The sequence below is a fragment of the Electrona antarctica genome (genome assembly GCF_951216825.1).
Source record: "Electrona antarctica genome assembly, chromosome: 14".
In the NCBI taxonomy this organism is placed as follows: Eukaryota; Metazoa; Chordata; class Actinopteri; order Myctophiformes; family Myctophidae; genus Electrona; species Electrona antarctica.
The window spans coordinates 17,679,954-17,704,867 of NC_136795.1; the positions used below are offsets into that span (position 1 = coordinate 17,679,954).

Genomic DNA, 24,914 nt, shown 5'->3' on the forward strand with positions numbered 1-24,914 from the left:
CCCTTGACACTGTTACTGCTGCTGTTGTCTGCTAACGATCGGCTGAAGGTTTGTTTTGGCCTGAAGGTTTGTAGGAGGATGGGACCAAGGAAGCTCTGAGAAGGAAGGGAAGTGGTCACGTGACTGGGCTGCGCCATTACACTTTCATGGACACTTTCATGGGAGCCGAACTCACACCGGAAGTGCAATGAATACATGGCAGTGAATGGAGCCAGCTGGACCAGCTCATAACAAACATTATTCATGAACAATTGAGACCTTTTGTAAAGTAATCACTTCTGGAAAATAACAGAAGACACACAGGTTGTTTTCTAATCACTTACTTTTTGATGTGCACAGAGTGCACAGTATATAATTTTATCTGAGGATCTAAACAGCAGCAGGTATCGTTTCTGGCTCCGAAGTATCGCGAGATTTGGCTGCCAGACAGGAAACGGTGGGAAGTCTCGCGATACTTGGTGCGTTCAGAAAGGTACTTTGTGCTCTTTAGATACCATACCTCTATAAAAAATGACACAGTGTACACATCGAATAGCAACACAGCAGACAATAATGTGTTACATGTCTTCTGTTATTTTCCAGAAGTGATTACTTTACAAAAGGTCTCAATTGTTCATAAATAATGTTTGTTCATGAGCTGGTCACTGAGCTCTCATTGACTCCAGTGCATTCTGCCAAACTTCTGGGTAGTTTGGCTCCCATGAAAGTGTCCATGAAAGTGTCATGGCGCAGCCCAGTCACGTGACCACTTCACTTCCTTCTCAGAGCTTCCTTGGATGGGACTGGGACACACAACGCAACACACACACACGTCCCACACACACGTCACACACACACACACACACACACACACACACACACACACACACACACACACACACACACACACACACACACATACACATACACACACACACGAGTGGTGTGACAAAGACAGTCCTCCGGTGTGTAATTGTCGAAAGATGTGGAAAATATGAACACGCTGTAATTCCTTTCAAATCCACCCACCAGGTGCTGGGTACCACATGGTCATTGTGAAGGATGCTCTTTGCAACGTGTCTGAGATCACCCGCCTGGTCCGCATGTACGTTCCTAACGCCACGCTGGAGAGCAGTGCCGGGGCAGAGCTCTCCTACATTCTGCCCAAGGAGAGCACCCACAGGTGAGACTCTGCCCAGTCTGCAACTGTATCTTGCATGCACGGACTCACAATATCATTACAGTTTGGCAGATGCTCGCATCCAGTCGATCCAGAGTGAGGTAATCACATCGCATCAAATGCAGAGAGGCAGTGTAGTGCCTCGGTAAACTTTGTTTATACCTCACAGGCATCAGTCTAAACAATAATACTATCAAAATAATAATCTATACAAAGAAAACTATCAAAGAAAAAGTAACAAGATAATAAGAAGATTGATACGAACCCCACGGAGGCAGGCCTACTCGGTTGTCTGGTTGTCTCTGGATGAGCAGGTCTTTTGAGAGAGGGGCTGGAGGACTGGGTCTTTGGAGAGAGGGGCTGGAGGACTGGGTCTTTGGAGAGAGGGGCTGGAGGACTGGGTCTTTGGAGAGAGGGGCTGGAGGACTGGGTCTTTGGAGAGAGGGGCTGGAGGACTGGGTCTTTGGAGAGAGGGGCTGGAGGACTGGGTCTTTGGAGAGAGGGGCTGGAGGACTGGGTCTTTTGAGAGAGGGGCTGGAGGACTGGGTCTTTTGAGAGAGGGGCTGGAGGACTGGGTCTTTTGAGAGAGGGGCTGGAGGACTGGGTCTTTTGAGAGAGGGGCTGGAGGACTGGGTCTTTGGAGAGAGGGGCTGGAGGACTGGGTCTTTGGAGAGAGGGGCTGGAGGACTGGGTCTTTTGAGAGAGGGGCTGGAGGACTGGGTCTTTTGAGAGGGCAGTAACTGTCCCAAACCTCTACTGTATATAAATAACCAAACTAGCATCTCTTTACGCTCCGTTGTCCTAGAATCAGCTCCAGAAAGATGTTAAAGTGGAGCACTTAATCCCTTTAGGTGATTTCAGACATTGAAAAGTGAGGTCTGCAGTTCTGCCTTCAGTTTTATCAAAAAGTTATTAGTCAGTTTGTAAAACTGGACCTGCCTATAACCGGTTGATGCCTGGTTTTCGTTAATGTAACTTGTATTTTATTGTATTGTATGTACTTGTTCCCTACTTGTTCCTTCCTTTGAGCACTACCGTGTATCCCATCTATCAAAATCATAAACAAACAATAAGTGCAGACACAAAGCCGGTAACAAGTGTTAAGGAGAGGAGGCGAGTCAGTCTGTGGATTGGCGGACATTGCAGTCCAATGACATTAATTAATGACGCCATTACACTCCATTCTGGATTAATAGATCACCTACGCACAATAAAGGTGGACAGATAGGACACGCTAGCTGAGGACAGCGAGTGTTCCATTTTGAGCGTGTCTCATTAACACCTCTCAGTGGCCCAGTATGTGCTAAACCTGGCGAGAGGCCGGAGACAGATCGTGCACAGTACATTGCTGTTACCGCAGTGCTGAAATCAATGCTTCTATTCCTGTTTCCGTCGTCTTTCTTTCTCTCTCTGTAGAGGTCTTGGTTGGTCATTCATTTTTTTCTTTTTTCCTCACTTTGTTTTTCCGGACACTTCTCTCACGCGTATAAACACAGCATGGTGTATCTCACCGTTGTTTTATTTCCGTTGTGTCTTTCAGCCAGTCTTATTTGAGACTAATTGCTGTGTCAATATGGTTTGATTTAAGCCCATGCATTTTCCAATATGTCAGAGATGTAAAATATTTTCTATCCTGATTTATTATAACCCAAATGTTTTTGACAGTTTTCCACTCTGTGTCTGAAGGCACTATTGAGCGATCCATTTAAAATCTCAGTGGGATACGTTCCGCAGTCTGTTTTTCCTTTCTTTAAAAAAAAATGACTGTGTTGTGTTGTTTGGTTCTCAGGTTTGAATTGCTGTTTGCTGAGCTGGAGATGAACAGGGAGGAGCTGGGCATCGCCAGCTATGGAGCTTCAGTAACCACCATGGAGGAAGTCTTCCTCAGGTATATTGGCACATTATGGATGCCATGTCAAAGGAAAGTACTTTGACTAGAGAGAGAAAAGAATGTTCCATGATGTACTGTAAACAGGGAAACCGAGAGGCGTGCATAGCTGATAGTTGAGCCACACCACCATCTGGTGGACTAGATGGCTAGAGTCATCTATCCCGATAATGTCTATCATATAATAAGACAGATAATAGCCATGGCAAACTATACTGGAAAAACACTGGAGCTCAGCGTATTATTAATTAGAATTAAAAGCACATGTTGCAAGAGGAAGCAATTAAGGCACTGGAGCAACTCAGACAGTTTAAGCCCTTATTTTATTCACAGGGTGCAAGTAAAAATTGACAACGTTCCGATGTATCGGTCACATCTTCGTCAGGTCATGAACGTATAAAATAAGGGCTTAAACTGTCTGAGTTGCTCCAGTGCCTTACTTCCTCTTGCTACTTGTCCTGCCTCTGAGATGCACCAGATTAGCCTACCACGGGCTTGAGGTGCGGTTGGAACATGAAAGCACATGTTCTCTGTGCTTCCCTTTCCCCCCCCTGTTTTTCTTTCAAGGCAGTACCTTATATTCTATTATTGGTTTTCATGTAGCTCCTCGTTGTGAGCTGCTGAAAAGGAAGCCTTTCATCTTCGGTGTGATAATGAGTCCTAATAGTAAGGTAATTGGATGGCTTCATTGATTAGAGACCCAAAATAAGTACCCCATTTAGCTTGGGAGACGCACTGAAAGAGATGAGAGAGAGATGGATGACAGAGATGTTAACCCATTGAGACCTGGAACGCATCCATGTCACGTTAGCGTTTAACCACATTAACCATTAAACCGGGAACCCGGTTGGTGTTTTAAACATTATGTTATAATTTAGCTATTGAAAAATAGCAGATCTACAAGCTCATAGCGCGCCACAAATAGCAGACCTACATGAACTTGTAGGTCTGCTATTTTTGAAAAATCGTTAAAATGTGCCTCAAATCTTTCCGAAAATTGTCATGATTTAGAAAACTTTTTTTTTTAAATTTCGACGTCAGGCCTGAATGGGTTAAGGAGAGAACTATTGGCATTGTTCATTTTGGTGCATCTCTCTTTCACGCTTTTCAAATCCTGGTACACAGTAAAACGAGAGGATCAGAGGATCATGTGCTTTGTAGTAATGCGTGGTTCTTAAATACATGCACAGAAAAGGCATGATTGAAGGGACTCTGACTCAATACCTTGTGGAATTAGAGAAACATTCGCTATTTATGTAGCACTATTCAAACACATCACTCATAATTAAGAACAATAGACATGGTAAGACGCTATACAACAAATAATGTGAGAAAAAAGTTAAAAAAGTAAAATATATAAAATATTAAATGATAAATGATAACAAATGCTATAAAACATCCCAATGCTCTGATGAAGGAGGCTCTGGCTCTGGTTAGCAAAACAAAAATGCAACTGAGCCAAAGCCTTACATTTTCTTTACTTTTGGAGTGCTGTTATTTCCACTATACATTATTTAAAATATATATATACTCATTCACTGCCTAAGCCAAGGACGCCATCAGAGGAAGCGCACCTTCTGTACATCATGAGAAAATGTATTTTTATTATTGATATATTATATTGTACAGTGCTTCAGTGTCCTGTATGTATATATAAGCAGATTAATGACAAATGTATAGGTTTATGACAAATGTTGTTTGCCGTATGTGTTTAGAGTGGGTAAACTGGTGGATTCCAGTTTGGACATCCAGGCCATCCAGCTGCCCGCCCTGCAGTATCAGCACGAGAGACGCTCTCACGACTGGACCACGGACGACGCCAGCAGCATCAGTGGAATGACCGACAACACCGACTTCACAGACAGCGGCACGCTCATCTCAGAGGACTGCTCCAACATTAAGCTCAACACAGGGGTGAGTCTTTATTAAGGAAGAGGAAGAACATCCGCACACCAGTTTGTAGAGCTCCGAGACTTACTTTATTTTAAGGCAACAAATTGCAACGTTTCGACCGACTAGGTCTTCATCAGGCAAATATTACAATGACAGAAAAAATTGCAAATATATACAAAAATCATTGATTAATGATCATGCATAACACCTGGGAGTGGGAAGGAGCACAGCAACCTAGACCAATCCCAGGGCTAGAACTGAGTCTTTATTAACACATTTCAACCTGGTGTCTTTATTTTGGGCATGTAAGCTAACACCACCCACACCACCCAGACAGTGGTGTGTATGAGGCAGATAAAAATGGGAGCGGATATACACATACACACATGGTGCAGCAATAGAATAGCAACAGATCTGGAACATCGACTTTTGTGCATATATATATATACGTGTAGTCATCATTTAGCAGCATACGTCATGTCATTGTACACACTACATATGTAGGAGTTGGCAGATTGAGTACAGCAGCAACAGAGCGCCTACTGTCTACAGAAATGCAATCATGTGTGGCAGACTGTTGTCATGGCAGCCTGTTAATTATATTGTATTAACCTACTCTACCATACAGATTGGTCAAAATAATGTTTTATTCATTGAAATAAGATTTTTTTAAGCATGACACATCTTCACGTCTCCAAGTCTTAGAGATGAAGCCCATTGCTTTTTCGTTTTTGTTTTAAATCAGTGGTTCTCAACCACTTGAGGGGGTTGCAGGTGGTCCCCAGCTAAATAATAGGGAGTTGGTAACCAAATGGACCCTTATAGATCTTTACCTCTTGAGTTAAATTATTGTTAAACATCTGCATTACTTAACCCATTCTGGGCGGGAACCCCTTTTGGTGTTTTAAGCATTATGTTATACTATGAGCTTGTAGATGTAAATGTGATGCTAATCTTTGAATATATATTCTTTCAGAGCAAATGTTTTTAACTCATAGCTTTGCTTCTGGGGGGTCCCTGGAACAACATATTTGCAGATGGGGGTCGGCAGCCAATTACATATATTTTTGGGGATCCTTGACATGAAAATGTTTGAGAACCGCTGACATAGAAACATGTCAGCGGTTTTTCAGAAAACTGTCAGGATTTAGAACGCATTCGTAGATTCGTCCTCAGGTCTAAATGGGTTAATTTACAAGAAGTCTACACAATTAGAGAATGTAGAAGAATTGTTATTATAACAAAATAATCGAAGACAAGTTTTGGGTCTGAGAGGATAAAAGTCATCAAATGGTGGTCTGTGGCTTAAATGCAGAATATATAATGGACCTTGACATGAAAAGGGTTGAAAACCACTTTTTTAACACTTGCGTGCCTTTGCTCTGCTGCACACCAGGTCCGATTATACATGCAGCAGTTCTACGCCATGTTCCTGAAGAGAGCGCTGTACAGCTGGAGGAACTGGAAGGTGATGGTGGCCCAGTTCCTGGTCCCCCTGGTCTTCACCGCCATAGCCCTGTTCGTGGCACGCTCCCTGCCCAACCACCAAAGCGCTCCGCAGCTGAGGCTGGCACTCAGCCGCTACGGCCACACCAGGGTCCCCGTGGCCCTGGAGCCCGGGGCTGGACCCCTGGCGGCCGCCCTCGCACGTGCATACGACTCCCAGCTCACTGCGCAGCTGGCACAGCTCGTCAACATCACTGGTGGTAAAGCGTTCAAAACAGACCTCATTAAGTAAAATGTAAATACGTTTATGTTTGCAGATGAATCTTGACACTGTTAGGCAGAAACCTTTTTTTTTTTATTCGATGTAGTTATTATTTAGTCTCCAGCTCTTCTTAATACTTTTCATTGGTTAAATTCATAAACCCCAGAGACGGACTTAACCACTTTAAACCTGGTGAACCTATTTCAGTATTTTGGGCATGTCATTATACAGTAGGTGTTCATTTTCATAAAAAATAAAGAAAATAGCCCATCTACGAGCTCACAACACGTCACACAACGCTCGGTGGGCTTGTAGATCAGGTATCTCTGCTACCTTTACGCAACACCATCTATGAGTCATTATAAAACAAGGCATAAACATAAAAATGTGAAATATGGAGATACAAGGTGCACAATGCATTGTAAGCTTGTAAGATCTGCTATTTTCAGAGCCCCTTTTAGTTCTACTGGATCTCTTCTCCACTAGTCCCTCCTTAACATTTTAGTCAAGGTTTTATTTGTTGACGAAATTGTCAATATATTTAGTCATAGTTTTAGTCGTCATAGCTTAGTTTTTTTATTTTGTTTAAGTGAAAAAAATATTTTTCAGTATTAGTCACTGTCCCCCGTCCCTCCATCTAGACTTCACTGATTACATCCTGACCCAGGCGGAGGCGGAGGGCGGGGCATTCAACGAGCAGTGCGTGGTGGGCGCGGCCTTCCGCGGCAGCAGCAGTGTGTTTGCCGAGGCCACGGCGTACTTCAACAACGAGGGCTACCACACCCCGGCCACGGCCCTCATGATGGTGGACAACGCACTGTTCAAGCTCCTGGCAGGACCCAACGCTTCCATCCAGACCGGGAACGACCCCATGCCACGCAACCTCTCCGAGATCGCCCAGAGCCAGCTCACTGAGTGAGTACGAGCCCCTGCGGCTGGGGGTGGGGGTGGGGGGGTTATTGATGGCTGTCGCCACTGGTTCCCCAATCAGATCAATGCCTCCTCCCGTCTGGAATTGACGAGAGGAGGCGAGAACATTTGTCTCAATTCTCATCTCCCTAAGCCTGATTTATACCTTGTCATATGACGGTGTTGCATATTGAAAATTTCAACGACGCCCACGTCACTCGCTTCCAGTCCGAGACGACCTTTACTCTTTTAGCCCGCTTTCTCACCGTTTTCTTTGTGCCCGTTCTCTCCGCAAATCCTTTTGACCTCCTCCTCGTCTTCACCTCCCCTCTCTCCTGCCTCCGCGTCCTCAGGCCTCAGACTGGCTTCGCCATCGCCATCAACCTGATGTACGGCATGGCTTCGCTGTCCAGCACGTTCGCCCTGCTGCTGGTCACGGAGCGCTCCATCAAGTCCAAACACGTGCAGCAGGTCAGCGGCGTCTACCTCTCCAACTTCTGGTTCTCCGCCCTGCTGTGGGACATGGTGAACTTCCTGCTGCCCTGCATCCTCATGCTGGTCAGTAACACCATGTTTACTCATAGGGCTGTCACCGTTACACATTTAAATTGACGAGTAATTGTCACACAAATAATTGTGATTAACGATTTAGTTGTTTGTGGCCTTGAACATTGGAACATGTGAATAAAGAATACATTTCTTTTTGCCTGATAATCAAAAACTGCACAGGGCAGATATGACAATTAACAGAAATATACAGAGAGCCTCCCCCTGACCAGCCGGGGTGCCTGAACTGGTTGGAATAACGTGTTCCTTCCACGCACTTGTCCAACCAGGGAAACTCCCCCCTGTCAGGTGTAAAGGAGCAACTTGGACACTCATGCATGAAGGAAGCATGAGTTCAAGTCCGTTGCTCTCCCCAGGTTGGCGGAGGGTGTGTAGAGCCCAGGATCACATTAGATAATTGACACAGGGGTAAAACAAATAGCGGAATTAGCTGATCTACATGCTTACAACACGATGCGTTGTAAGCTTGTAGATAAGCTATTTCAGCTTTTTTTAATGTATGAAAATCCTTCAACATGGAAACGATTAGAGGATTATGTAATAAATGTGACAGGCCTTTGTTCACTTCCCTTGTAGGGATGATGCCACATGTTCACAGTAAGATCCTTGGTGCTGATAAAGTATGACAGTGTAAAAGTCGACCCTTGTTGTTGCAGGCCAGAATTAAATGAACATTCGGAATTTTGATGGATTAGGTTTTGACAGATACGATTTCTTCTTGATACAGATATGTAAATGCCATTGGCGTGGCTGTGGATCTCTGATGTTATATTGATTATGTCATATTGATGACATTTGTCTCGCCCCCAGATATGGGCATATACGTCTTGGCCTGTTGGCATAGTGCACCAGAAATGTGGCACTGATTGTTTGTGAGATAAGCCACAGACAGACACACGCCACACCATGACAATGACAATGAAACAAATTGCATTAAATAAACTACATTTGAACAGAGTTATATTAAATTATTAAATGATGAAATGACCAAAGTGCAAAGAATCGATACCATTGTAAAATAAAAATCACACACACAAATCACAAAGTTGAGCTTAACCCTCTTATGGTCACCCTAATTAACAGTGGATTGTGCCTTCTACCTGCACTATTCATATGTTTAATTCGTCATTTTAATGCCAATAGAAAAATCTGTGACATACACACTATGGGCCCTATTAAGCAAGACGAAAAACCCATGCGGTAATACAGATTTCGCCCTCGCTCTGCGCCTTTTCGTATTATGGAAGCCGTGGTGAGCGCTCACTCATATGGAATACCACGTTCCTGCATAATTTAGCATTGGGGGAGTGTCCATATGTTAATTATTTTCGCTTTGCGCTAATTGCTATTAAGCCCCTTGACCTAAAAACACTCAGCGCATACCGATTCCGCCTGGGTCTGACCACGTCTTAAAAGCAAAAAGCACTGTTTGATTTTACACTTGAGCGGCTCTGGAGTGCTGCTGGAGTGTTGCCATGTCTGTTTGCTGTTTATTATAAGCGGCTTCTTTTTCTGCAAAGTTGCTTGTAAATATTGGTAGTTGTGGTTGCTTTTCTTGTTTCTAACGTGCTTATTTGGGCTTTTCTCCTAATGTTGTTTAAACCAGTGATCCTCACACAGCGACATTCCCATGTCAAGGACCCCCAGATGAATGCATTTGCCCAACTAAGCCAGTGACCCCCATGACAGATTTGTGTTTTTAAATGTTTCAATAACATTTTTCAAAAATATTCTTATTGTCACTTTTTTCAAAGATTACTTTTGAAAATAGCAGATCTACCAGCTCACAATGCATCACATTCATTCATTAAAACAATGAACTCTGACTGCAGGGGGATATATATTTATAATGATCATTATAACAATGTGCAAGAAAATATGTAAAAAGAATGAAGAACTTTATATTTGTGGACAATCAAAATATGCTGGAAATTTTAATGTGGTGTCATTAAAAGGAATCTTGATATGGCAGACTCACTATCTAGAAAATAAAAACATGGCACTTCATTTAAAATAGGTTGTAGACACCTGTTATATGCGATTCTTTTGGGAGTATGTTTATAGACCTATTTACTTGTTTCTATGAGACATGGCAACAGCGAGCTTTCTGGCTTTCTCGTTGAGATTATAAAGGGTCATATATCGCTCATTTCTAAACCTTTTTTAAAAATTAAAACATCTCCATAATCACTGGGAAGTTTGCTTTCATACGCTGTATCACACCCGACTCAATTCTTCTTCAATAAAATGCTACGAGCGAAGACCATAACATTGGGGCCGCAGCAATACGCATGGCGCACGTATGGCATTTCAACTCATTCCTTCGTCGTGACTCGAATGAAATAAAATAAAATAAACGTTATTTTACTGGTGTTTTTCAATAGAAACAAATAAAGAGCGTGTGTGCAACAGTCAGTGCATATACGTGCATGCACTATAGGCTATATTTCCTCCTTGTCGGGATGGTGAGCTGAGCTCTTCACAGCCCGTTTGTCTTTCATATTATTCTTATAATATTTGATATTATAAACACTCATGGTTCTCTCATTTCTCAGCCGTTTTTTAAAATGTAAAAATCCCCACATTCCTTAGGAATCTTGCTTTCATTCGCTGTATGGTATATGGTTCTATTTTTATCGAATTAAACAATATCAAACGAACTTGTATGTTCGGGGGTTAGACGATTCTGGGAACATATACGCATGGATTGCCAATTTGCCAGCCAATGCTGCGTATCTACTCGCAGTTCCATTCCGATCTGAAAGGTATAGTTAGGTGCCATTTCAAAGGCTTAGTTATTCATTTATGAATCAAATGAATGATTTTCATGCTTAGAACAGAAACAAATGAAGTGATGATGTACGTATATCTCCCTCCCTTAGCATATGGCTGCGCCGCTGTAATGACTTTCCAATGAACACTGCAAGTTACTTAACAAAATAGAGACATAGGCCTACAAGCTATGCACATCATGGCTGTGACAGCTTGTGGATCTGTTCTTTTGAGGCATAAAGGTGACAGCATGCAGTGCAATAGGAATAATTAACCCAAATGTGACAAAGTCATGTCATGTCTATGGTGCCAGTCTGCAGAAATGTAATACCACTTGCCGAAAAGGGCGCATTCCATGAGGACATCAGCTGGTGTCGTAAAGAGAATAGTACGGACATGTTCATTGGGTAAGCCTCAAAACTCCCTGAAACACTCCCATGACTAATTCAAGGCCGTTTTGCTCACACCACGGGGTGTCGAAAGCGCTTCTTACCTGGCCCATAATTGTAATATGACATTGCACACGCCCCCACGTCTTAAAAACTGTAAAATGATATGTAATTAGATTCCACTTGCTTAATAGGGCCCTATATCTCATTCTAACACGGTAATCCTATAGTATTATACCCAGTCCTGATGGTGGCGGTAACTTCACCATTATGCCGATTTTTACCAAATAGAGCGAATCTGGCGATGTCATTTCCTGTCCACGTGATCACAACATCCGCAACATCTCCACTGTGCTACACAGTCAGATGTCCAGGATGCTAAGTTATCATAGTTTATTTTAATAACCAAGTCAAATTAAGCTCTAATCAAGCCCCAAATATCGCATTTTACGCAGCGATGCACATAAAGACCGCACGCGTGCGTGCGAGAGCGTGCATGTGAGGATTTCAGCCGGTTTTAGGTAGATTACATCGGCCGTTAGCCAAACAAGCTAAAGGTTGCTACATTTTGATACATTAAGCCCCCGATAATAGGGAATAAAGCGATTACGTCATTTACGTCAACGGTTATGATGGCTTTTTTTATTCATTACGTCAATTACGTCAATAGCCATAAGGGGGTTAAGTTGTTCTTATCTCCGTTCTCGTTTTCCTTGGTTCATTCTCCTCTACCTTCCCCTCTCTCTCTCTCTCTCTCTCTCTCTCTCTCTCTCTCTCCCTCCTGCGTTATTATCCATCATCTGTCAGGTGGTGTTCCAGGCGTTTGCGGTCAAGGCCTTCGTAGACAACAACCACCTGGTGGACGTGCTGCTGTTGCTGCTGCTGTACGGCTGGGCCATCATTCCTCTCATGTACCTGCTCAGCTTCCTGTTCAACACGGCGGCCACCGCCTACACACGCCTCACCATCTTCAACATCATCTCTGGCACAGCCACCTTCCTGACCGTCACCATCATGACCATTCCAGGTGAGTGTCGCGTGGTGGGGGGAAGTTGGATGTTCTGGTACTGTATCTCGAATGGAAATGTTTCTAGTTCTAACAATGGGCATCACAAACGATTGGAACAAGATGGAGTTGCAGATGCATTGTACGAGTGTTTATAGCAAGATATTACGCTGTAAACACAGATAACGGTAATGATAACTAATAGTTATATACATATACATATTTATATAGGTATTAACTATAAAAAGTATGTCGTCATTACAATTGTGGTGTGAACTCTGTCAACTAATTTTAATGCGACAGTGGCGAACAATAACATTTTGATCACTGAGAACTGACATCACGTTCAAAACATCCCTCACATTCATTATGTGAGGGATGGCACAGCTCGTCAACATATATATAGAACATTTTCGTTCTTCAAGTGTGTATGCTCACATCATTATAATTTTAGTTAACTTTATAGTTATCATTCTTAGTGTGGATGGCACATAATAGACAACACCTGTCCACAGGTGGCTTTTAAGAGGATAAAGAGAAAGAAAAGAAGCAGAAGAAGTGAGACTGAAATGGGACATCTGAAAATTGAGCTAACCATTTTTTCATCCCTCCATCCTCTTGATTCCCTCTTCCTCCAGAGCTGAAGCTGCAGTACATGGCCAATCTGCTTGACAAGGTGTTCCTGATCTTCCCTAACTACTGCCTGGGCATGTCCTTCTGTCAGTTCTACCAGAATTACGAGTTCATCTCCTTTTGCACCTCCAATCCGATTGCCCAGATCATCTGCACGATTAACAGTGAGTAACATCCATGAAAATGTTACGAAACGTTCAACTTTTGGTGTTCAAATCAAATCAAATGCAACTTTATTTGTAAAATATGGTGGAAATGGAAACTACTGAGCTGATCTATGTATGAAATTAGAACGCAAAGGTCATGTCAAGGTTATTGACAGAGGAGCTGATATTAGGTGTTTAGAGAGCCAAGTGAATTGGAAGGAGAGACTGCAATTTATCATTTGGATCTGGCTTTTGTTAAAATTAGGACATTTGTGTCCATCCAGGCTTTTTACAATATGTAAGGCTAGCAGAGGCTTGAATGAGTCATTGTTGTTGGCTGCCAGAGGCATGTAGATTTGGACATTATTAGCCTAAAAGTGAAAAGAAATATTGTGCTTTGCACAAATAGATCCTAGGGGCAGCATAGCAACAGGAAGAGCACAGGTCCAAATTGGAGCCCTGGGACACCTCACAAGTAAGAGGGGCAGCACGCAGCAAATCTAAGAAAAACTAATCTGAACAGAGAAACTCGTATCAGTCAGATGACGGTACCTTTGATGCCAACACAGTTGTAATAACAGGATCCTGTGATCCACGTGTCAAAGACCGCAGTTAGATCTGGGAGTACCAGGACCACAGCACGACCAGAATCGGCAGTTAAAATCAGGTCATTAAAAACTTTGCAAAAGAACCATTTCAGTGCTGTGCCTTGAGGTAAAGCCAGACGGAAACTTCGAATGATACGGTGTTGCTCCTTAATTGGGTCTGAGATGGTAAAACTGCAGATTGTGAACCCCTGTGTCAATGCCTGCCGTTGCCCTGTTCCAGACATCACATACCAGGAGAACTACTTTTCGATGTCCGAGCCTGGAGTCGGCCGTTTCCTGGTGTCTTTTTCGGTGCAGGGCGTAGTCTTCATCACGTTGCTCTTCGTCATCGAGCTGCAGTGCGTCCGCACCCTCCGCCGCTTCCTCGGCTCCCTGGGCAGAAGGCACAAACGGGTAGGAGTGGATGAATATCCTGCAGTAGTCTGATAATACTATGGGAAATGTCTCACTTTATGCTGATAATGGGTCAATACTCACAGTTAATTAGCAGCTACTCGTGTGTGTGTGTGTGTGTGTGTGTGTGTGTGTGTGTGTGTGTGTGTGTGTGTGTGTGTGTGTGTGTGTGTGTGTGTGTGTGTGTGTGTGTGTGTGTGTGTGTGTGTGTGTGTGTGTGTGTGTGTGTGTGTGTGTGTGTGTGTGTGTGTGTGTGTGTGTGTGTCCTTTACCATGCTCGTTAGCTACCCGTGATAACGGACGCAGCGCTGCTTCCAGAGGACAGGGATGTGGCGGACGAGAGGAAGAGGGTTCTGGAGTGCCAGCCTGTGGTGGAGTCCATGGTCGGCAGCCCACTCATCCTGCAGGAACTCAGCAAGGTAACGCACTATATGCACTGCAGGACTTTGAAAGGCATGGCTGTAGGCCAGCGCTTCCCCAACCTGTGTGCCGTGAAGATATCGTACGTGGCTTGAAAAAGACAGAAGCGAGCACTCTAGACCAGTGGTTTTCAACCCTTTTCATACCAGGGACCATTATTTATTTGGCATTTGAGCCACGGACCACCATTTGATTAGATTCAGCCTCTCAGACCCAAAACGTTGAATATTTGGTTGTCGTTGGATAAGATTTTGTCCACAATTCCATGTGAACAATTCTTCTACCGTCTCTAATTGTGTAGAGACACCCTGTGTGTGCGTATGCACTTGCATGTGCGTATGCAATGCATGCGCACCTTTGAGCACACATGCGTATTTGCCTGTGAGAGAGAAGATTAAGGAACCACGCATGACAAAATAGCGTGCCTCTGTGCTAACGTGTGTGTGACTCTTGATTGTGTGTGTGTGTGTGTGTGTGTGTAGCTAAGATACTGTATGCCCAGGTGAATGACATCTGCCGTTATCTCCGTCTCCCAGGTGTACAGTAGCGGTGAGACTCTGCTGGCGGTGGACCGGCTGTCTCTCGCTGTGGGGAAAGGAGAGTGCTTTGGTCTGCTGGGCTTCAACGGCGCAGGAAAGACCACCACCTTTAAGATGCTGACTGGGGACGAGAGCGTCACTTCTGGGGACGCCTTCATTGACGGATACAGCATCCTGCACGATATTAAAAAAGTGAGGGAGATGGAGGAAAGGGATTAGAAGCAGTGATTCTGTCCGTAAATGCAGTCTGTTTGATTTGAAATGTCACTCTGGTGTCACATCAGTTATCGAGGGAATCTCAAAGTGGCTTCCTGAGGATAAAATTGATTTCTCGCAGATCGACTTCAATGAGCGTGCTGTGAATGCAGGCAGGCGCATTTTTCTAGAACAGAGTTTTCTGTATATGTATGTACTGTCACGGTCGAATCAACCCGCTATGCACATTATCACGTAACGCTATTTACACAAACGGCACTCGTGTCTAGGAATTTCTGTTTCCGAGATTAAAAATAAAATCCTATCACATGGGGGGGGGGTCTGTGGGCTGAAGCATATCAAAACGGTGTTCTTTGAAATGAAAAGGTTCAGGAATTGCCGTTTTTTTTTAAGAGAATAACAAAGATTTTAAATGGACAGTATTCATCATTCCATCTCTGAATTGCAGGTGCAGCAGCGCATAGGCTACTGTCCTCAGTTTGACGCTCTCTTGGACCACATGACAGGAAGAGAGACTCTGAGTATGTATGCCAGGCTCAGAGGAATACCGGAGAAATATGTGTCTGGTTGTGTGGAGAACGTCCTCAGGTCACTGCTGCTGGAGCCCCATGCTGATAAACTGGTCCGCAGTTACAGGTACGCAGAGAGACTTTTCCACAAATCAGGGTTTGAACTGTACGTGCTGCTGCCATTATATATTATAACAACATTAACCCTGGTGTCCCTATTGTCTCAGAGAATGTTGTAAATCTTTCAAAAATAGCCAAGATAGCTGCTCTACAAACTTCCTTCCCGTTGTGATGCAACACGTGAGCTTGTAGATTTGCTATTTAGTTGTTAATTGTTCCACAAATGATAAAGGAATAAAGGATATTAAGAAATATTGGCTTGTGTCTGGTTGATGGTGCCATTTCTTTCCACGGTTGCAATTTAGCTGCCTTCATTGGTCAGCTGCTGTATAACACCTAGGGAAGATATGACCGGTGACGAATCACTGCAAGCTTATCAACCTCTCTGTCCTTTTATCACTCCCCTCATGAATGGAAAATGGCTGATAAATATTATGAATGTGATCCCCTCCATTCCCTGTTGGTCTGTGTATAGTGGGGGCAACAAGAGGAAGCTGAGTGCAGGCATGGCTCTGATTGGTGGGCCTCCGGTCATCTTCCTGGACGAGCCTTCCACTGGTATGGACCCTGTGGCCAGAAGACTGCTGTGGGACGCTGTCACACGCACACGAGAGTCTGGCAAGGCCATCATCATTACCTCACATAGGTAAACTCTGTTCTATCATCATTACCTCACATAGGTAAACTCTGTTCCATCATCATTACCTCCATTTAGCTTTTCACTCTGTTTAATCGATCTTTTCACTCTTAATTTAGCTTTTCATTCTGTTTAATCTAGCTTTTCACTCAGGCCTGCTCAGCATTAGAACATTACAGCATAGCATCATAAATGAAGACCATCTGTTGTGAATGTGAACTCGATGAACTTTTCACTTCTTGGAATGGTTGAAATGCACTTTTTATGCAGACACACGCACGCACGCACGCACGTGTCTCAGGTCTACTGGTTTACTGATTAGCCACTTTAAGGCCTATATACTGTGTCATACTGTATGTAGATCTGTTATTTTCACTTAAAGTGTTGATAGTAGGGAGTTTAAAGTGTTTAAAAACATGTCGTGTCATGCTCTAGTACTCATTTATACCTTTCCCTCTGGTTGCGTCTCACTGCAGTATGGAGGAGTGTGAAGCCCTGTGCACCAGGCTGGCGGTCATGGTCAACGGTCAGTTCAAGTGTCTGGGCAGTCCCCAACATCTGAAGAGCAAGTTTGGCAGTGGCTACACCCTGCTGGCAAAGGTGCACGTGGAGGTGGACCTGGAGGACAGTGACCTGCAGCTCTTCAAAGATTTCATCGAAGGCACCTTCCCAGGTCAGAAGGTTTCTCGGTTTGACAGTGCAGGCTCTAGACAGTCCAGAACGTTCAGCACACTTAATGGGAAGCCTTCCCCGTTTTCAAAATGACCTCAATATATTTGCTGTGGGGCTAACATTCCATTCACACTCCCATTCTGTGTCTCTGAAAAGCTGCCAAAGTTGTACTGAAATGTTTAGTAACTCTAAATGATGTCATTAGTGTACAATGTGTGAATGTCCTTACTAACAGTTCAAGATTTTGATTGTTACATTTTCTATACGAGAACACACGAGTTTACGGCAAAATAGCAATCTTCACTTTAAAAAATACTGTATGAATGGTTGATGTGACTACTGCGTAGCCGTAGATGGATCATAATGGACGTGTCAGGCCAGTGTTTGCCTACGAAATGCACAGAGAATGGCCAAAATAGACAGATATGGGACATTTCTGTCAATGTGTACGTGGGTTGTGTCTTAAATATTGCTTAAGCACATTGAATATTTGACAAAAATGGCAAATCTACAAGCTTGTAGATCAGCTATTCTCACAGAAGAGATTTGGTGTACAATTTAGGTATTTAGCAAGGTCTTAATCCAGAGCGATTTACAGTAAGCAAGAACAACACATGCTAATACATAGAAATAGTCATCATCAAGGATCATAAATAAGCTAAGAACCTAACATCCATCTAGCAACAGTAGAATATCTGTAACATGAAACTATGGGAATATACTCGAATGCTATGTCTACGTTAAATTACATGCGTTTAATAGGGCAAGTGCTATGGCAAGGGCTAAGGTGGAGTCTGAAGATGTGTAGAGGGGGTACGGAGGGGGCCGATTATACAGCCCTGTGGGACCTCAATCAGTATCGGATTAAAGTGGTTAAACGATGATGACCACTAACAATGAAGTGAAATTCATATCAACAGGAAAGAATATTTTGACATTGTTGTACAGATTACCACTCAGCCTAAATGGATGAGGAAATGTATTTTGACCAGATGCTCTCTCTCCCACCACAGGTAGTCTACTGAAGGATGAGCACCATGGCATGGTGCACTACCACTTGACTGACAAGACTCTCACTTGGGCACAGGTAAAAGTGCTTGTACATAAAACCTGCATGTCATTTAATTTCAGATGTTAGAGCCCCCTCTAGAGGAGAAAATGTGTAATAACTGTACTATGACACGATGCCATGAGCGATCCAGGAGCCTCGACCATCACAAAACCTTACAGTTGGGTGCCACCGATATTGTCCCTTATCATTTGACCCATTTAGGCCTGACCTCAATTTTTTTTTAAATCCTTCTAAATCCTCCAGTTTTCTGAAATAAATATTTTCACGATTTTTCAAAAATAGCAGACCTACAAGCTCGTAGCGCGCCACTCGGTGGCGCGCTATGAGCTTGTAGATCTGCTATTTTTCAATAGCTAAATTATAACATAATGTTTAAAACACCAAAAGGGGTTCCCGCCCAAAATGGGTTAACTGTCCTTTTGCGCAGATCACGCAAACCTCAGCAAAAAGAAAAGGACAATATCGATGGCCTCCAACTGTACATACTGCTGCTAGCACCTTTAAATGTATTTACCCAACACTTTCATGTTTTTTCTCCAAACCCACCCACCCACCCACCCACCACAACTAGGTGTTTGGGACCCTGGAGGCAGCCAAAGAGAAATACCGTATAGAAGACTACTGCGTGAGCCAGATATCACTGGAGCAAGTGTTCCTCAGCTTTGCCCAGTTCCAACACTGCACAGAGGGCAGGAGGAAATAAGAGAAGAATGAAGAGGACATCCATCCGTCCATCGGGTCCCATCCATGTTCCACAGTGTGCGTGGACGGTCTGTGTTTATATATACAGTTATACTACTACATATGTGCGTATTGGACACACAACACACAGGCCTCCACCACTGTGCGGGTTGCAGGAGGAAGCTAGAGGTGCTGTGGGCCTCTGTTCGTTCATGTTGGCCGCGTATCTCTGGCTCTATGCGAGTCTTGCGACCCTTTGGTGGGATTCGACCGCCATGCGAACATCAGCCTCAAGCCTCAATCATGCTATTTCTTGTTATTGTATAAGGCAAAGTATGAAGCAACGGTTGTAACTGGTGGGAATGGGGTCAATTATATACCAAGTAAAACAAAAAGAAAAGACATCGAAAATTTTAAATGTTGCACCTTTATGTGAGTTTGAACTTTGAAGATGACCACTGGAAAATGTAACTTCACCGTAAAATCCATGGTGTTGATTTTACTCTGAGAGAAGTCCAAATAGAACCAAATGGACCCTTACTGGTCCATACTTTACAGGTCCATTTGGTTTCATTTGTACTCTCTCAGAGTTAAATTGAACACTGAGGATTTTACTGTCTAGGTACTACGCTGCTTTATTGTTTCACTGTGTATGACCGACGACTTAACAGTGTGTGTACTTTTATGCGTGTAGCCTTTCTTTTCTGTTATTTATATATTTCTTGTTTTTATCGCTTTATTTTTGTGTTTCTGAGAATGAATGCTGTTTTTGACATTGTTGATTACAAAGAGAGTATAAACCATGACACAGCCATCGGTTGTCCACCGTTAGCCTTATCTAACAAATGAGGGTTTATCCCAACCCGATACTTGTAATGCCTGATCATCCTTAAAAGTCGCTTAGTGTTTTTGCCAGGTGTAAATAATATAACATATTCATTGTACTTGAACCATACTCATTAAGAGCTATTTATGGATGTGTACCGGGTGCATTCGTGAATGCATGCCTGAATTACTATTTCTAAAACTGCATGGCATTGGGAACCATTGAGCAAACACTGGAAGCTCCGTTCCTGTCGGACTGAAGACTTGACCTCAAATTACATTTAGCACATTTTGAAAAGAGGGCATTGAGCATGACTGATGGTTTACCACATGACTGATGGTTTACCACATGACTGATGGTTTACCACATGACTGATGGTTTACCACATGACTGATGGTTTACCACATGACTGATGGTTTACCACATGTGGGGGAAAAGGATCCTTGGCTTCTCTCTTGTTTTGCCTTCCAAACAAATCTGCAGCGGTGTGTGTGATTTTGTCATGGAAACTCAGTGACCACAATCTCCATGACACCTACTGTGTGGAATAAGGCTGACAAGCTCCATGACACCTACTGTGTGGAATAAGGCTGACAAGCTCCATGACACCTACTGTGTGGAATAAGGCTGACAAGCTCCATGACACCTACTGTGTGGAATAAGGCTGACAAGCTCCATGACACCTACTGTGTGGAATAAGGCTGACAAGCTCCATGACACCTACTGTGTGGAATAAGGCTGACAAGCTCCATGACACCTACTGTGTGGAATAAGGCTGACAAGCTCCATGACACCTACTGTGTGGAATAAGGCTGACATTAGCTGCTGAAATAGTATCAGATTTCTGTCAAGAGTGTAAATGCATGTTAACCACTTGGTTCACACGTGTTTCTATATCTGACAAAGAATACTTTCAAATGTCTTGCCTTGTAAAGCAAGCAAGCCTCTATAGATAAGATTGCATCGGACAGATTTCAATCTATTTCTGCAAAATTACAAGGACTTGAGGGTTGTCGTGTACCCTCAATACCTTGGTTTTCCTGCAACACGTTGAAAAAACTCTTCAGTATGTCTGTGTGTGTATGTCTTCTTTCCATTTGCAGGTGTTAGAGCGCACATCATCCCTTACCTCAGACTATTCTACAACTGTGGTATGATTACTTACTGATGTGTGTAGGAGCATTACATTAGCTGCTATGGGTGAGTAAACCAGCCCATTACCAATACACAGTTCATGGTCATGGTTGCGTGCGGAAAAAACAGACCTACAAGCTCACAAAGCAACACATCGGGTCACTTTTGAGCTTGTAGATTGGTTATTTTAAATCTTGTGTGACAGTGTAACTCGGCTTGTGATTACAGCAATGATACCCCCCTCCCCCTTCCTGTGTGTATGGGATCGTGCTGTCATAGCCTCTTTTTTAAGAACTGACAGAAAAACCAATATATTTCAGAAGGAATGTTTGAGCAGATTATAATGTATGACATGTATGACAATAACAAGTCTCACATACTGTGGAGGAACGATGAAGATGGTCTTCCTCCTTTCATAGCCTGTGTAAGAGTCTGTTTCTGTAGTAGATGTGAAGAGGACATTGGATTACCACAGTGTACGGGTGAAAAATAACATTCCCACTCTCAAAACTCACTAAACAGAGTTGAGATGAATGTATTCATGATTTAGATAAAGCAAAAAGCATTGAGTGAAATGAATCAGCTTTGTTAACCGTTTGCTTGTTATGGCTTAGTGTGCTTTCATTGACGAGAGACAAAATAGCAGGCATGGGAAGTGTAAGAAATAGGCTGGTATTCCCAGAAGATGAAGAAAATAATGGGATGTGCATATCTTTTTCCTTCTTTACATATTATTCCCAGAAGTTGCTAACACGTGGTGCTTATTGGTCATAGGACCTATTAGCCACTTTGAATATTTTAAAATTTCAAAACATTGCTGATCTACAATCTCACAAAGCATCATGCAACGCTTTGTGAACTTTGTAAATTGGCTATTTTCGCGTGACACCATCATACGACGAAGTATAATATAAGCCAGTGGTAAAACTCCTGACCTTTGTTACTTCTGTTGCAGTCTTTAGTCTGAGCAAAAGAAAGTTTGCCATTTCCGCACACTTGTAACATTGAAGGGTTGATAATGCTGAAATACAATGTATCATTTAAAAAGGGAATTTACATTATTGTGATTGTGTGTACTGTACCATTGAATTGACCTTGTCAAATGTATATGTAATTGCATTTTTTTTAATAAAATAATGCTCTACGCAAATGGAAGCAAATTCCCCTCTCTTTCTAATATAATTTTAAACTGCTGCTGCACCTCCAAACTCAGGATTAATACAGGACTGAAAGACGACGTCATCAGATGTAGATCGTGACTGTGGAGAACTTGATAAACAGAACACATGTATGCATGAGGTTGACTGTGAATGTTACCCATGTCGTTTTCCCACTGGTGGAAAGTAACTAAGTAGGCCTACATTTACTGTACTTAAGTACACTTTTGAGGTATTTGTACTTTACTTGAGTAATTCCAATTATCAATACTTTTACTTCTACTCAACTACCTACATTTTGTACTTTTTCTCCACTATTTATTTGAAAACTTTAGTTACTAGTTACTTTGTAGATTTTGATTATTATTATTACAACACATACATTAACCACTTCAGCCCTATATACACTGTTGCGATGCGACACATGTGAGCTTGTAGATCTATTTTCAAAAGATTGTTATACATTTGAAAAGTTGAAATGGGACATTCTGCATAATGAGGCTCTTTAAGTACATTTTGATGCCAATACTGTTGAATTCCTGACTTTTACTTGTAACTCCATTGCAGTATTGATACTTTTACTTAAGTAAAACAATTGAGTATTTTTTCCACCACTACCTGTTCCAGTTCATTGCCCATAGCTTTGTTTGATTGGCTTGGCAGCAGCGTTGAATCGGAAAGACAAATGACACCTTATGTTTATCGTTCCAATCTGCTGCCTAGCCGAGCCATCAAACTAAACTATTGGACACTGTACTGGAACAGTAAACAGATATGCCACCTTCATGGAAAGCTGGGACTACAGTTATGCACAGTCTATTTATAGTCTGGCAGCAGACATGCTTCTTTTGTTTAAAGTGGGAAATTTGGTATATAGTCTTTTATTGGCCTAAAATATTGTCTATATACATACATTCATGAATCCACTTGCTGACCGGCTGTCAGTATTGAGCAATTTTATTTTTTTATAGGGGTTTCTTGTGACCCTACCATTAACCCACCTCTTCAGGATAGCTTTCCCCAGCTGAGGTCTGGCTAAGGTCCCCCCCTTCCCTCGTTTATCCTTTTATCTTTTTAACCTTGTACTGTTGTTGTTGTATTGTATTGTTTTGTTTTGCTTTGTTTTTTTTCCTAATAAAGTTTGTTCCTAGTGTTCTTATGTAAAGCGCTTTGGGTATTTAGAAAAGCGCTATATAAATTTGAGCTATTATTATTATTATTATGCGGGCTTAGTGATCATTTCATGATATTCTGTACCCGCAAAAAACAAAAACCAAAGTCTGGCTGCCACAAAGCAGTCATATCAAGGGACCTCAAAACCTACTCTAGTGAGGTCTTTAACCAAGAATTGGAGAGTCTGGATTGGTCCGATGAGCTTAAAAGCACACTTGTCGAAGAAGCTTGGCTTGGCTTCAAAACCAAATTTACATCAGTACTGAACAACATGGCTCCTCTGAGAACCATCAGGGTCAAAACCCGCTCGGAGCCATGGATGAATTCGGACATACTGACTGCAACGAATGCCAGAGACAAAAAATGCTCTGAATTTCTAAAATGCAAGTCAAAGCTTGCCAAGCGCTTCGACAGGTATCTCCAAGCTCAGCTGGACAACCTAAAAACCCAACGAAACAGGCTAAGAAATATTGTTACTGCCATGACCAAATCCGCCAAAAGTAACTATATTAATAATAAAGCTGAGGAAAACAAAAACAATGCTCGAGAGCTCTGGAAGCTACTCAACAACCAACTAGGCTGCGGTCAGAAACTGAAAACCAGGTTTTCAAACATAAACATTAAAGCGAACAACACTCTCATCACTGACAAGCTTGATGTGGCCAACTACTTGAACATCTTCTTTACAAACATAGCAACAACGCTGGTTAACAATCTGCCCTCCCACTCTGGGCTCTTTGGTGTAGAGCACATTAAAACCTTCTACAGAAACCTAGGTGTTTGTAAAGACGATTTCAAACTAGTTATGGTAACAACTGATGAGGTACTTAAGAAACTGAGTGCCCTCCAACCCCACAAGGCCACTGGCCATGACAATATTCCCTCCAAATTTCTCAGAGACTCAGCCATCTCTATAGCTCCAATCATCACCCACATAGTAAACCTCTCCATCAAACAGGGACAGGTCCCACTAGATTTCAAACTGGCCAAAGTAACCCCCTGCACAAGAAAGGGAGTAAATTAGACCCCGGCAACTACCGCCCTATTTCTATTCTAAGCTCCATCTCGAAAGTGATGGAAACAATAGTCTATGGAAAAGTATCTTGCCACTAATAAATTATTGTACGAGTTCCAATCTGGCTTCAGAACATCCCACTCCACTGACACATGCCTTCTCTATTTGAGCGACCACATCAAACAAGAGGTGGATGCTGGCAAATACTGCGGCATGGTCATGCTGGACCTCCAAAAGGCTTTTGACACTGTGAACCACTCCATACTGGTTAACAAGCTAAAAGCAATTGGTTTCGATAGCACATCAGTGAGCTGGATGCAATCCTACCTGGAGGGGAGAGAACAGATGGTGGAAGTGAACGGAACACTGTCCCCCCCCTCCCCCTTCCACAAGGAAGCATACTAGGGCCTCTACTGTTCCTAATATATGTAAACGACATGACTTCAGCTTGTGACTGCAACTTGTTCCTGTTCGCAGATGACTCGGCACTGCTGGTCTCGGACAGGGACAAACTGCAGGTTGAAAATGCCCTCAGCTCTGAACTCGGTAGAATCTGCACCTGGCTCGCTGATAACAAACTATCTTTACACCTGGGAAAAACTGAATCCATTCTCTTTGGATCTAATAGTAATCTCAGCAAGGCAAATGGCTTCTTGGTTAGAGTGGGTGACA

General features: G+C 42.8%; 1 protein-coding gene across 2 annotated transcripts in view; it reads left to right on the forward strand.

Moving 5' to 3' along the window:
* The window catches only part of abca3b (ATP-binding cassette, sub-family A (ABC1), member 3b), a 67,781-nt gene that overhangs the window by 33,228 nt on the left and 9,639 nt on the right, over positions 1 to 24,914 (forward strand). The window contains exons 16-31 of one of the 2 annotated variants that reach the window (XM_079521171.1): positions 1,012 to 1,162; positions 2,949 to 3,047; positions 4,763 to 4,961; positions 6,337 to 6,646; positions 7,290 to 7,563; positions 7,911 to 8,115; positions 12,093 to 12,312; positions 12,930 to 13,088; positions 13,899 to 14,071; positions 14,356 to 14,490; positions 15,028 to 15,222; positions 15,695 to 15,882; positions 16,351 to 16,521; positions 16,989 to 17,185; positions 18,198 to 18,271; positions 18,828 to 18,955. In XM_079521171.1, coding sequence (XP_079377297.1) covers positions 1,012 to 1,162; positions 2,949 to 3,047; positions 4,763 to 4,961; positions 6,337 to 6,646; positions 7,290 to 7,563; positions 7,911 to 8,115; positions 12,093 to 12,312; positions 12,930 to 13,088; positions 13,899 to 14,071; positions 14,356 to 14,490; positions 15,028 to 15,222; positions 15,695 to 15,882; positions 16,351 to 16,521; positions 16,989 to 17,185; positions 18,198 to 18,271; positions 18,828 to 18,955 — 2,878 coding nt within the window. Of the gene's footprint in view, positions 1 to 1,011; positions 1,163 to 2,948; positions 3,048 to 4,762; positions 4,962 to 6,336; positions 6,647 to 7,289; positions 7,564 to 7,910; positions 8,116 to 12,092; positions 12,313 to 12,929; positions 13,089 to 13,898; positions 14,072 to 14,355; positions 14,491 to 15,027; positions 15,223 to 15,694; positions 15,883 to 16,350; positions 16,522 to 16,988; positions 17,186 to 18,197; positions 18,272 to 18,827; positions 22,048 to 24,914 lie in introns of those variants that run through there. The other variant, XM_079521170.1, reaches the window with a different exon arrangement.